At 37.0% G+C, this 14,953-nt stretch overlaps 1 protein-coding gene and 1 long non-coding RNA gene across 3 annotated transcripts in view; one reads left to right on the top strand and one right to left on the bottom strand.

Moving 5' to 3' along the window:
- The window catches only part of dacha (dachshund a), a 186,364-nt gene that overhangs the window by 67,875 nt on the left and 103,536 nt on the right, over positions 1-14,953 (top strand). For both annotated transcript variants that reach the window (XM_039676399.2, XM_089123736.1), the window contains exon 2: positions 9,249-9,364. In XM_039676399.2, coding sequence (XP_039532333.2) covers positions 9,249-9,364 — 116 coding nt within the window. The remainder of the gene's footprint in view (positions 1-9,248; positions 9,365-14,953) is intronic.
- The window catches only part of LOC120482269 (uncharacterized), a 191,894-nt gene that overhangs the window by 40,010 nt on the left and 136,931 nt on the right, over positions 1-14,953 (bottom strand). The window lies entirely within an intron of this gene.

Consider the following 14,953-nt stretch of genomic DNA (forward strand, 5'->3'; position numbering starts at 1 on the left):
AAAGTTACTAAAAAATGCAATTACCTTTTTTATTTTCCATTAAGTGGCGTAAACAAGCTTCCATAAGATATTGTGAAGAATTGGACCCCATTAACTTCCATTGTATTTCTTTCCCCTCCGTACTATGGAAGTCAAAGGGGGCAAACAACTGTTTGGTTTGACATTCTTCAAAATATCTTCTTTTGTGTTCAGCAGAAGAAACTTGAAGGTGAGTGAATGATTTTTGTTTACTGTCATAACAAATCCGAATTTTCGTTTTTGGTTGTGCTATTCCTTTAATGACATTTTTTTCCATCCATATTTGTTATTTTTTTCTTTTTCGGAGACATATTATTAAACACTTCATCCATTGTGAAATTCATTTAGCCAACCGGTAGGTGGTTGGAGACATTTGTCCTAAGTTTTTGGCGTCGCCTCGGTTGCACCGCCCTGCACTTGGCTTTCCTCAACCCTTCAGCAAAACCGCGAGTTATAGTTAACAATAGTCTTCGTCTGACAATCGCAATCAAGATAATGGAGCACAGTGTGACACAAGCCTGTGTGCAAAAAAACAGCCCAAAGCCTTTCCCAAATTAAAAGCATTGGCCTTTAATCTGAGAAATATTGGATGGCTTTATAAGAAAGAACATACCTGAAAATATCAGGTGTGACCTTGCCTGTACTGAAATGCAGTGAAATATGAAGGCAATACAAGCTTTACTGACAACATCTGTGGAATCACAGAAAATATTATAAACTTCACTTTCTTTCCTCATGTGTTGACAGAAATGCACTTTAGTCGCAGTCGCTTGTAAGTTTAAAATCTAAAATAAAACATGCACGTAAAATGAATGAAATATTTATATACAAATGTGTGTATATCTAAATACGAGTTGGATGGAAGGTCTTACGTTTCGTGCTTTTTTTTTATTTGACATATTTTAGATAAATGAGGTGTTAATGTAGTAACTTTGCTTCTGTTGTACACTAATTAGTTTAGTCGTACAACACTGAGAGCAAAGTGTGGAATAAAATTCAGTCTAACTGTGAGAAAGGAGCTTTAGTGGCAGTCTCAGACCAGACAGCTTCATGCAAAGTGTGTGTGTGTGTGTGTGTGTGTGTGTGTACGTTTGCAAGTGAAAGGATTTCAGTAGTATTGGTTGAATGCATGGACATATGGAGACTGACTCCTCTTGGGCATCAGCGGGTACCAGGAGCCCCATCATCCTCTCTGTCTGTCTCTCTCTCTCTCTCTCTCTGAGCTGGCACACTGGTAGCTCCTCTCCCTGGGATACTCAAGCCTTTCAAACATGAGTAATTGATGAATTGTATGCAATATGCAAATGTGAATGCATAAATCTCCTGACTGACAGCTTAATTTATGTGAGCCTTTAAGAATGCAGGATTAGATTTTAATTAAATATCTTCAAAGGCACCCTGACTCGTACATTTTTCTCTTGCCTCAGCTGCCGTCTTTGTTGTTGTTTAAACCGTTTTCCATTATAATTCGGGAAATCTGATTTCGCTTTGCCTTTGTGTCCTCCCGACACCCCCTCCGGCCACGGTGCAACCCTCGGCCTTTGCGCATTCTCGGGCTAAATTTGATTACTCGTCGGTCGCGAACAAAGTGACACGCAAGCCCCGCCCCCTCTCAGCCGAAAGGGGTGTGGCTTGATTCACCTGCCTCTGGACTGGCACGTGGCCCCGCCCCCTGTGTTCTTTTCAGCCGCACCGTCTCTCCGCTAGACGAGCAGGTGTCGGCTGTTCATGAATATTGAGTAAGGCCGTTTAAAAGATGACAAGGGCACATTTGCGAATAAAAAGTGCTTAGTAACCCAGTTTTCAGCGGCCCCCAGCAGAGCGCAATGCTGTCGCCGGGGATTTGAGCAGAGTGATTGGTTGCGACGAGCACACTGACAGGGTTTTCTTTTCCGCCGTGTGGAACGTGCAGTAACGTGTGAATGACTTTTCACTGCCATCTGTTCCTCCAGCCCGATGGGATACGCAGAAAGAGAGGAGAGTGTATGCGCGCGTGTGCGATCGTATACTCGCTGCTCTTCACTGTCTGTCGTGGCTGTAGGGAACGCACATGGGCATCATGCCTGCGAGTGGGAAAGGGAGATGAAAAATATTCCCATATCAGGGAATTCTCAGGGTGTGAAAAGCTCCATTACAGTCAGATTGACTAAAGCACTGAGCACTTCACTGGGAGTCCACTTGATATACTGATATATACCAGCAAGTCAGGACACTCTAAATGTTTTTGTCTTATAAATCTGATTCGAGAACATGTATATTGCCACCCTCACTCTAAAAAATGCTGGGTTGTTTGAACCCAAATATAGACAAACCCAAATGTTGGGTTAAAAATACAATAAAAAAAAGTTACAGTTGAAAGAGTCTTATCTAGGACAAAAAGATTCGTTCATTTTGATGAACGAGTTCGAACAGGAGAGTCACGAATGCGCATCCCAGAACAGAGCAAGGCGAGCATTTGAGCTTATAAAACTTAAACTTTGTTATTTATTTAAAGGGTTAGTTCACCCAAAAATGAAAATTCTGTCAGTATTTACTCGCCCTCATGTTGTTCCAACCCCGTAAGACCTTCGTTCATCTTCCGAACACAAATTAAGATATTTAAGATATTAAGATCGCTCCTGCATACTAGTCCATAGGCTTCTTGAGGGAATGACTCTTGCTGTACTCAAAGTCATTAACGACATCGTTAAAATAGTCCAAGTGACTACAGGGGCTCAATCTTAACTTTATCAAACGACGAGAACACTTTTGTGCGCAAAAAAACAACAAAAATAACGACTTTATTTCAACTATTCACTTCCTTCTCCATGGGCATGTAGTCAGTTAACGTAGTGTGATTGCGTAAAGCTACGTCACACGTAGGCTCACTATTGGCCGACGCTGGTCATGTGTGTGATGCGTGTGACGTACAATAACAGAAGCTTACGCTATTAAACTAGTAACCTGACTCGCGCAGAGGGAGAAATAAACCAATAGTTGAAATAAAGTCGTTATTTTTGTTGTTTTTTTGCGCACAAAAGTGTTCTCGTCGTTTGATAAACTTAAGATTGAGCCCCTGTAGTCACTTGGACTATTTTAACGATGTCTTTAATGACTTTTCGAGGACAGCAAGAGTCATTCCTTCAAGAAGCCTATGGACTAGTATGCAGGAGCGATCTTAATATCTTAAATATCTTAATTTGTGTTCGGAAGATGAACGAAGGTCTTACGGGGTTGGAACAACATGAGGGCGAGTAAATACTGACAGAATTTTCATTTTTGGGTGAACTAACCCTTTAATAAATGAGCGATCGTTTCACTTGATAAGACCCTTATTCATCGTCTGGTGTCGTTTAAAGCCCGTTGAAGCTGCACTGAAGCTCTCGTTTGAACCTTGAACCGTTTGGTTCCCATTGAAGTCCATTATATGGAGAAAATCCTGGAATGTTTTTATCAAAAACCTTAATTTCTTTTCGACTGAAGAAAGAAAGACATGGACATCTTGGATGACATGGGTTTTTTTTTTAAAGTAAACTAATCCTTTAATGTCAATATTTGACCCACATTTGGGTTGAAATAACACAAGTCCTTTGGATGAGACGTTAAACCGAGGTCCTGACTCTCTGTGGTCACAAAAAATCCCAGGATGTCTTTCGAAAGAGTAGCATCCTGGCCAAATTTGCCCAGTGGCCTCTCTCCATCATGGCCTCCTAATCATCCCCATATATACCAATTGGCTTCATCAATGTCTCCTCTCCACCAATAAGCTGATGTGTGGTGAGCGTTCTGGCGCAATATGGCTGCCGTCGCATCATCCAGGTGGATGCTGCACATTGGTGGTGGTTGAGGAGATTCCCCCCTCTATGTGAAGCGCTTTGAGTGTCCAGAAAGGCGCTATATAAATGTGATGAATTATTATTATTATTATTATTATTATTATTAAGTCCCATATTTCCATACAATAAGAATCCCAGTAGTTTTTCTGGAACATTGTGTCAAGTACATGACGACTACCTTTCCAAAAGTGCTCTTGAAAATGAAAGGATGGGTTTTCTATAAGGGAAGCACCTGTCACAAGTGAGGAAAGAACTGCTCGGCCTCTAACAATACCCAGTCAAAGTGGAGCTAAATAAGAAAATGGCTTTAAGAGTCCCGCGGGAGTCAAGTGCCTGTTCACGCACAATCGCCTGACTGCAGACTTCTAACGACTCCAGCATGTTGGCTCGGATCTTGTATTTCGGGCACGCCTCGATTGGGAATGCTTAAAAGGAGCGAGTGAGTCAGATGCTCTAAATGAGGAAAGAAAAAAACTCGTCTTGTTCTTCAACACACGTCGACGTACAGCTGTAAAGGAAATGGTTTCCCGCCTCGTTTTAAGCACGACCGGAAACGTCTGCTTTTCTTTTTACTGATGTGCGATTTCAGGTTAGTAGCGGACCGTCTTCAAAGGCGGGATCTTTTGACATTGAGCTGATTTTTCTTCCTGCACTACATTGACCTCACGGAGTCGTTTGCTGCCCCGTCGTGCTGTTTTCTAATTTGCTTTCCTCAAAGGAAATGGAGTCGTGTTATCGGAACAACTGAGGTAATTGATTGTTTTCCAACGTGGCTTTTGTCAGAATGATGTAAAAACCAACTTTAAAACAAATTCGGGCCTTTTTTTTTAAATAAGTTAATCTTTTTGCATAGTTTTAATAGTTTTCTTTCTCACCTGTGGCCTAGTAATTAGCATTAACCCTCAGGTGCTCTTCGGTCATTTTTGAATTTCTAAAAATCACAGCTTCATTGGAATGTTATGAAACTTGGTGACTTTTATGGCATTATGTATGTGAACACAAAAAAAAATTGAGGTCATGATCCAAGCATGCTAAGTGGCTGTAAAAAAAATAGTCACACTTGTGGTCTTTGGTCAAAAATGACCCCCATAGGAAATGAATGGGAAATTGACAAAAACACAAAAATTCACAAATTTTTATTTATTTATTTACATTTTTTAAATAAAAAATCGTTTTTGAGATTGTTTCAACTATATATTCAAATCCACCACCAAAAAAAAAATGTGTTCATAAACATCTGGGGAATTCACATGCTTCTCCATAGATAAAATAATAAAAGGGACACTTTCATTTGTAACTTCTTAAATCTTACTTTTTCAAGAAAATCGTTTCGTGAATCGTATTGCGTCGTGAGTTGATTATTTTCTGCTGTAAAGTTGGCCATTTTAACATGGGGGTCCGTGGGATCGACTCTTTTGGAGCTTGTCTCTAGTGGCCATTCGATGAATTGCACTTTGGTGTTAGTTTTTAGAGAGAGACCGTAAGTTTGCAGCTTGGTCATGTCTCGATCCCCCGCTATTTTCTCTGTCAATAAAATCTCATGCATAAAAAGTATGTTTCACTGAAAAAAGTCAAACAAAAGAGGAACTGTGGTCTGGCAAACTGTGCTGATATTTTTTTTTTAACAAGTTAACTCTCGTTCATCGACTGCTCTCCACTTACGGCGCTACAACAGCTAAAGTGATTCATGTTGATTGCCTCTCTTTTCCAACACGCTCCACTGTTCATAGTTTTTAATTAGATTAGTAATAATGTGATGGTCCAAAGTGATTCGCATTCGCCACAGACCTTGACAAGCTTGTCAAACTAAAATATCTCGGAGCAGGAAAGAGAGGAAGGTGACGTATGGACAACGGTCGTTTGAAGTTTACCATTTGTAGCAAAGATACTGTTTATTGACATTGTTTTACTGCAGTATTGCTTTTAATTCTGAAATGAAACATAAAAATATGTATATATGCTCTACTAAGGTCTTGAATCTGAGAGTGGTGATAGTACAGTTTAGGCCAGGGGTTGAAACTTCACGCCAAATGACCCCAAATATGACGGCAAAAATAAAGCATATTTTGCAAACGGCATTATTATTACTTTATAATTATTATAATTGTACAATTTGAAGGTCTAAATGAAGCGAAACGCATATTTGCACTCATATTACTTATGAATGGGTGAATATGCAATGTGTAATCTGCCAAATTAAGTCCCGCCTTCTGAATGAAAGAGCCAATCACTGATTCACTGCAGCTGCCGTTCCTCTTTGCTTTGCTGTGATCAGTTTAGTGGTGATTCTGCTCTGGTGTGTGTTTGTTAACGCTGCAGGACTAATCGAATGGCGAAAAAGACTTGCCGCTTGTTGTTCTTGGACTCGATCCAATGATATGCAGCAGTTGCATTAGCATTTTGCTTTTCTGGCTTATTTTGCTCTGCCAGCACCCTCGCGCAGAGTTCGAACTGTCATGTACCTGTCTCTTTGAAAGCCCCTCTCATAATGAAGTGTGAGAGACAAGTGTGTGTGTTTGTGTTTTGTGTTGAATAATTTGTCAAGCGTGTTGTACGTTAGCGGCACATGTTTCGAAGACTGTGCTTGTTCATGGATCTATCATGACAGAGGATGATATATAACCGTATGTTTGTTGGTTTGATGTGTGTGTGTGTGTGTGTGTGTGTGTAAATTGTAATAACTTGATTCTGCTTCAAAATAACTCTCCTTTTCATTGTTCTGTCTGAGAGACTGAATCACATTTACAGCATTTAAAGGCTCATTGATGCGGAAGAGTATTGCATTCACTTGAAGAAAAAAAAATCGACTCTGTTTTTCTGAATTAACCACTTGATTATCTCAAAACTTTTTCGTTAATTCATAAAAACAGAGTGAATTTTTTTTTTCATGAAAAATTATCTTGTAATTCTGAGATAATTAACTCGTTAATTCAGAAAAACAGAGCAAAAACTTTTTTTCCCCATGAAAAATTCTCGTAATTGTGAGATAATTAACTCGTTAATTTAGAAAAACAGAGCAAAAACTTTTTTTCCATGAAAAATTCTCGTAATTCTGAGATAATTAACTCGTTAATTCAGAAAAACGGAGTAGATTTTCTTCAAGTGAACGCAATTCGCTTCCGTACTTGAAATATAAAAGTTTAAGTTGTTTTTTCCCCGAAAGGAATACACTGTAAAAAAATATTTTCAAGATTTGTTATCACAACATTTTTTCTTTTGTCAAATCAACTTAAATAATTTATTTAGTTTAGATAACTTAATATTTTGAGTTTCTCGTAGGGCTGGGCGATATATCGAGTATGTACGATGTATCGTTATATTTTTTGAAACGATATGGAATGAGGCAATACCGTTTATATCGATACAGTAGTTTGATATGACTCGAGCACATCTGAAAAATAGCGGAGGTTGCAGTGTGAGCTGCTGCAGTGAAAGTAGCTAGGCTACGTAGTACAATTTGTCCTAAACATGACACAAGCTTATATTAATTGCGTCAAAATCACTTTGATATAGTTAACAAGTTTAAGGCAGCTTGCCGCCCTGTCAAATGCTCTGACAGACACTGTTGCTGACTGACAGATATACTTGCGCTGTTTAATGCGTTTGAGATGTGGTGCTTTCCTCAGTGCTCAACTTACATTTCACAGGTATATTCTCCAACTGTAAATGTTAGAAAGTAAAGCAAATATGTCCATTTCACAACAAATATGTCCATGTCAGAAGAGGACGAGCTTCTGCAAGTGAATCTCCGCTAAAATTCATGCTTCCTTGAACGAGCGCCGGCGCGCGCATGCGCGTGAATAGTACTACGTAGTACGCAATAATTCTGACTAAAATAAACATATTGCTAAAATATTTGTTGTTGGAGAAAATAAATGTGCCATATGTGGAATTTTAAACCTACAAGTATATATTTTTAATGAAAGTGAAAGTGATTATAATGGGGTAATCAAATGCAGGCTAATATAAATAGTTTGTGCGTTTGTTTTTGTTTTTATTTTCATTTTTAGTTTAGCTTTTAGTCAATATAAAAACAAAAGCTTTTTGCACATAATATATTGCATAGCCTATATTATATTTGTTTCCATATCCTTCAATATCAACATTGTTTGTAGGATATCATTGGGCCGAATGTGAATATATATATATATATATATATATATATATATATATTTTTTTTTTAAATATAAAGATTTTCTTTATCTAAATAGAAAACGTAGAAAGTACCGAGATATATATCGTATATCGCCATTTGACCAAAAAATATCGAGATATGATTTTTTGGCCATATCGCCCAGCCCTAGTTTCTCGTGATTAAATCAATCTCCTTCATTGTATTAACTCACTTTTTCCAGTTCAATCAACTTAAAATTTCAAGGCAACCAGGTTACTTACTTTTTTTTTACAGTGTACTAATGAACAATTATATTACACCAATAAAGAATTTCTTTTTTTAATGAAGCTTTTGTCTTCATTACGATATCAGAACAGGAAATATTCATAAATTAAAAAACTTAATTATCATGTTTTGTGAGTGATCGTATCATATAGTATAATGTGTTCAAGACATTTTTAAATGTATTTTTGGAAAAAAAAAGAGGGTCATGTCATTGAAGTTGCTTATGTTTGGTATTCACCAATCAAAAAACGCATTATCCAGGTGATTTGATCCCATAACACAAAATATTATACGGAAATTAAGAAAACACGGCTATTTTTTTAAAACGTGGGTCGTTGTGACTGACGTTCTCAACTTTCTATATTACTTTCTCCCGCCCGCAACAGTTATGTTTCGTCCCGCTCCTTCCCGCAAAAACACTTTTTTTCTGTACCTCCAAATACTTTCAAGTTAGCCTGCGTGTCGCCACCATACACAACAGCATAATTGCACCTGATAAATTATTTGTTATTAAGGCATTAACATAGTCTGGATGCCAGCCCGAACTCTGCCCACAACATTTTTTGGTCGGGAAGTTCGGTCTGGAATGTCGACCAATCATTTTTTGAACTCAAATATAGTAGTGGGCTGTATTTCCACACGACTGACATCAGGTTCAAGTACACACAAGCGCGCGAGTTACTCGTCTATTGCAGTTTGGCTGGTGGTTATGTTACCCACCCGCATACCGCCTCCCATGGCCGAAACTGGTATTACGACACCTGCCGGGCCGGGGCTAGTAATTTAGAATGCTAATTTAGGTTTATATCTATAACTTGTCAGTTTTTTAATGACATCATTGCACTTATTTCTTCTCATTCTTTTTGGATATTTTTACCTCAATTATTACATATGGCACCTTTAACACACAAACCATTGTTACAACATAAAAGTTGTGTAATCTTAGTACTTTTTTTCTGATTCGGTGTATTTGGTGTTAGTAAAACCCCTGTTGTCTGTGTTTTATCTCTCTCCAGTTCTCGGCCTGGTCGTCCACCCAAGCGTTCTCTCGGCGTGGCGATGCAGGACAGCTCTCGTCTGCTTCCTCACGGTGTTCACGGGCTGCTCTCTCCAGGTCTGCTCTCCCCGACAGGTACGACCCCCCCCCCCCCCCCCCCACGTATAGGAACATTTTTATTCCCTTCCTCTGTATAATCTGGATTTCTTTTTATTTTTATCTGTGCTGTCTGTCTGTTTTCCCATCTCTCCTCCTCCCACTCTTCCTCCTTCTGCAAATCAGTTGGTATTGATTTCCCCCCTCTGTCCTTCACCGGCCACCACTGCGCCTCAAACAGAGGTTAAACTATTGGATTTCTGTAGCCTGTTTGCTTTTTTTCCTGCTTTCTCTCTCGTCATCCCTCTTTCATCAGTCCTCCTTTTGGAATATATCGTTTGATCGCTTTTAGACCAAAATCCCAAACCACCTGCGTGTTTGTTCGCGTGTTTTATATTTACGACTAAACCAAACGCCGCGTTCTCCGTTCATCTTCAGTTCTCTAAATTGCTGATGGTAGTGGCAATTTAGCTCTCACAATGGGCAGCGCGCGTATCGACCCGCGCGGAGTAGCCGGAGCAGTCCGTTAGCCGGCCCTGCTGATTGATTTTAGATGACTCTGTTGTTATTTCCGAGGCGGGGAGGGGGAAGGAGCTCTTTAAAATGTGCGTCCACATTTCTCTCCATCCCTCTGCTCATCTGGCCGTCCACAACGCCAACAAACGTCTGACTTTGCAGGATGTGATGCGATTTGAGAGCGACGCGAGTTAATAGGGACGCTCATATTATGGGGCCTCATTCATGAAACCTGAGCACAATTTTTTTTTGTGTGTGTGTGTATCAGTCTGAATAATCACCTGAAAAATCATTAAACAAGGTGTGTTTTTTGTTGATTCACAGGTGATTCGTTTGTTTATTTATTTAATTGGTTTCGTTTAATTTAAATTTAGTTTGAAAAATCACATTTCGAATAATCATATTTCATGTAACCAAAATTTTGGAATCATTAAGATTAGGGATGCACGATATATCGGCCAACATATCGGTATCGGCCGATATACGTTCATTTTTAATGTTATCGTTATCGGCCTGGTAAGAAAATTTGGCCGATATATTAAAGCCGATAAATAATGTATTATTCCCTTCAGCTGAGACACTTGTTGAGAACTGTTTGTTTTTGAATTTCTTGACATATGATTGAAATCTCTTCAAAAAAATTAAAATCTGGTTCGAGACAACATGTGCAACGCAAATCTGTCATATCGGCTATACAACACTATGATAAGAACATCATTATAATTGTGCGCTTGGGACATGGATTTAATTGTGAGACTTTTGTTTTTGTAATCAGGCTCTCAAAATTAGATAAGATTTGGATTTAAGTTTATCGGCCGATATATCGGTTATCGGCTTTCAAATATAAAGAATTATCGGTTATCGGTATCGGCCTAAATTTTCATATCGGTGCATCCCTAATTAAGATTTTTACAAAATGTTTTTGAAACCTTCAGAAATCACTCTAATATGACGATTTAATGCCCAAGAAACACTTTTTTTAGTATTATCAACTGTTGTGCTGCTCAGTATTTTTATAGAAACCATGACGCAATTTGTTTCAGGTTCCTTTGATGAAGTTTAAAACAAAGGTAATCTTTGGCAACATTACGGTAATACTATTGTGATCATTTTAATGCATCCTTGTTGAATAAAAGTATTACTTAAGATTTTTTATAAAATGTTTTTGAAATAAGTGGCTTGTGTTCACCAAGGCTGCATTTATTTGATCAAAAATACAGTAAAACAGTAATGTTGTCAAATATTACTATTTAAAATGAGTGTAATTTGTTGTGTAAACAGTGTCATTTATTCCTGTGATCCAGAAATCACTCTAATATGCTGATTTAAAGCCCAAGAAACACTTTTTTTTAGTATTATCAACTGTTGTGCTGCTCAGTGTTTTTGTAAACCATGATGCAATTTGTTTCAGGTTTTTATTTGATGAACATAAAGTTTACAACAAACATAATTTAGTTGAAATGGTAATTTTTGGTAACATTACGAAAATACTATTGTGATCATTTTAATGCATCCTTGCTGAATAAAAGAATCAATTTCTTTTACAGTTTCCATAAAACTGTTTTCTACATTGATAATAATAATGAATGTGTCTTAAGCAGCAAATCCTCATATTAGAGTGATTTCTGAAGGATCATGTGACACTGATGCTGAAAAAAATCAGGAATAAATTACATGTCATATTTTTAGTAAAAAAAGAAAATTTATTTTAAATTGTAATACTATTTCACAATATTTTACTGTATGTTTTATCAAATAAATGCAGCCTTGGTGAGCAAGAGACTTCAAAAACTATTAAAAAAAAAGTCTTAATTGACTAGTGACGTAACTTTAAATATGTATTCTTTCAGATGGTATAGTTACTGATATCATTTACCATTTTAAATGTTAAATTAAATAACGTTTTTACTTTAAACTCCATCCGGTTGTGTCCCGAATCCCATGCATGAATACAGGACCCGTCCTCCACATGACAGCTTGAGTAGCTGAACTTAACACAAATCATCACTCCTTTCCTCTTGCATTTCTTCATTTACTCGTGCATATTCCAATACGAACAGAAAACACAGTAAATTAAGTCCAAAAAATCAAAACCAAAAATGTAGAAGTTTGTTAAGATGTATTAACTTGTTAAATGGGCCACAGTTATCAAAGACGACTACATTTATGATCTTTCACAGCAAATTACTGGATTTGTAACTTTTCAATGAGGTGAAAATGAATGTAATTAGCATTGGTTGTAATATTAATCTAGTATGGATTCTAATTACAGTTGTCCTTATTATAGTTAGTAATTATACAAGTGTGTATAATGAATTAATCACCTTTTTTTGCTATAATTTTTGTTAATATATACGGTGTGATATAAATGTTAATAAGATAGCTATCATATTCCTATTTCATTATGAGATGTCCTTTTTTTTTTCAATAAACTAATTTGAATGTGTGACCATACATCAGTTCATCACATTAGTTTTTCGTAATACATTTGAGGCATCGTAACTATCGTCACTTTCTAGCGTGTTCCTAACACATCAGCAGATTCTGATCAGACTTGCCATGTAATTATTAGCAGCAATTTGTGCAGTTATAACGCCATAATTAGGCAGAAGAAAGTGGCGGCGGGGCTGATCTAGCGCTCGGCGGAGGATAGCAACGCTCGTCCTCATCCTCAGAGAGAGAAAAACAGCCAGAGAAAGACGTCTCTGGAGAAATGAAGCGTTTTTCTGTTCTCTCGAAGCCCTCCGCTGTGAAGAAGTGTCGGGGGGTGCTAGTAAACCAGGTGTTGTTGTGGGCTTTATTTTTGCGTTTGGTTTCCTGGATTGCTGTTGACTGAAACATTATAGAGCAGCTGATATAACATAACTCAAGACATGAATGATGTCTTAAACCATGCAGCTTATTAAGAAGAGGTACTATTACTTTTCTAAACGATCAAATGATTTTCAGCTGGGAGATGATCATTAAAAATCCTGAAAATCCCATAGATTTACATTGACCCAAGCCATATCTGGAATATCAGAATATGACATTAAGAGACTTACTCCAGGTTTAGCACGAAATTAGCCAAGTTGATTTTCACAAAAAAATCTCTTAAAATGAACTCACCTCCTGTTATTTGCTTTTAAATGAAAGAATTAAGCTACAGTGAAGCATTTTTTGACTATTTAATGAGCTTGTGCTGTACAGTATACAAGCACTTACATTTATTCTACTTTGCTATTATTTGAGCTTTAAAGTTACTTAAAGTTGAAATATAATGGAATATAAATTTACTCAGAAAAGGTTAGTAAAAAAATTATTGAAATAGTGAGTATTTGAACAGATTGGTAACACTTTTTGTGATTTCTTGTACTTACACTTTACATTAAGGTCCTTTTCAATAACATTAGTTATGCATTAGCTAACATGAACTAAAAACGAGCCATATATATATATATATATATATATATATATTTTACAGCATTTATTAATCTTTGTTCATGTTGGTTAATAAAAATACAAAGTATAACACAAAAGTATTGTTTAGTGTTCATTCATCGTTAACTAATGTTAAAGTACCCCTGTAGTTAATCATTAAAAATTTGTTTTTTTCCATGGAAAAATATTCTTCATGCCTTTAATCGCGATTAATCGCATCCAAAATAAAAGTTTGTGTTTACATAATATATGTGGGTGCACTGTGTATAATTTTTTATATATATAAATACACACACATGCTTGAATATACAGTATTTAAGAAATATTTTCATGTATATGATATAAATATTTATATATAAATATAAATACTTTATATATAAATAATATTTTTTTCTTAAATATACATGCACGTGTGTGTATTTATATATATATATATATATACAAAATAATTATACACAGTGCACCCACATATATTATGTAAACACAAACTTTTATTTTGGATGCGATTAATCGCGATTAATCATTTGACAGCCCTAAACCCTATACCCTTGCTTCATATAGTTTGTCATTCTACGAATATGCAAATGAGCCCCGCCTCCACTCGTTGACGATCACACGTTTTGAGACTTTTTTCACGCACGATTTTGAGTCCGTCTTTGATTGACTGCCGTTTTAAGGAGAAAATACTCAGCTATGGTGTTGACTGATGAATTTACACATGGTTTGTCTTAAAATACTCTATATTAAAAACACCACATAGATGTATGAACAACATTTAAAGCTTGATTTTTCACCACAGGTGGACTATAACAAATTAAAACTGTAAAGTGTTACCTTAAATAGGTAGTTTGACTTTCAGCGCCTGTTTTTGGGTTCGAGTCTGGCCCACCGCTGGTAACAGATAACTGATGGCCGGCACTGATACCAAATGTCAGTGAAAGGACACTCTCTCTCAAACTCACACATTCCCACACACACATCCCCGGCCTTCGATCTCGTACATACACACTTGTAGAAACCTCTTACACAAACCTGTCTACAGACACACACACTCCGTCTCTCTCTTTCTCTGTGGGTGAAAACAATTGCAGGCCTAGCTGGTGACTTTGATGAATGACATGTCCCTTTGGGGAGCAGTTTCTCCATCTGTTTATCCCCCCTCCCTAAACTCACTCACACACACATGTGCAGCAACACACACGGAGTATTTAAGACTGCCGCTGGCTCCGTCATGCACCTGTAAGCACTCACGCACACACAAGACATCTTCTTTTTCGAGCACCTAGAGTCTCATTGCCGTAAGTTGTTATGTGGTTGGCTAATCAAGGAGTTTCTTGAAGGAAAAAAAAAAAACGGACTAAAGGTCAATCTGAATAAGCAATCTGTTTTTTAACAGATTTAACAAACCCTTTTTACTTTCTTAAGGGAAAAGTATGTTAAAAGGTATTAATTGAAGCTTTAATTACGTGGACGACGCTAAATACACACTGTAAAAACATATTGTTGGTTTAACTTAAAAAATTAAGTAACCTGGTTACCTTAAAATGTTAAGTTCATTGAAATGGAAAAAATGAGTTAATACAATGAAGGAGATTGATTTAATCATCAGAAAATCAAAATATTATGTTGCCTGAACCACATAAATGATTTAGGTTGATTTGACAAAAGAAAAAATGTTGTGATTACAAATCA

Source organism: Pimephales promelas, chromosome 19 (assembly GCF_988280905.1).
Source record: "Pimephales promelas chromosome 19, fPimPro1.hap1.1, whole genome shotgun sequence".
Lineage (NCBI taxonomy): Eukaryota > Metazoa > Chordata > Actinopteri > Cypriniformes > Leuciscidae > Pimephales > Pimephales promelas.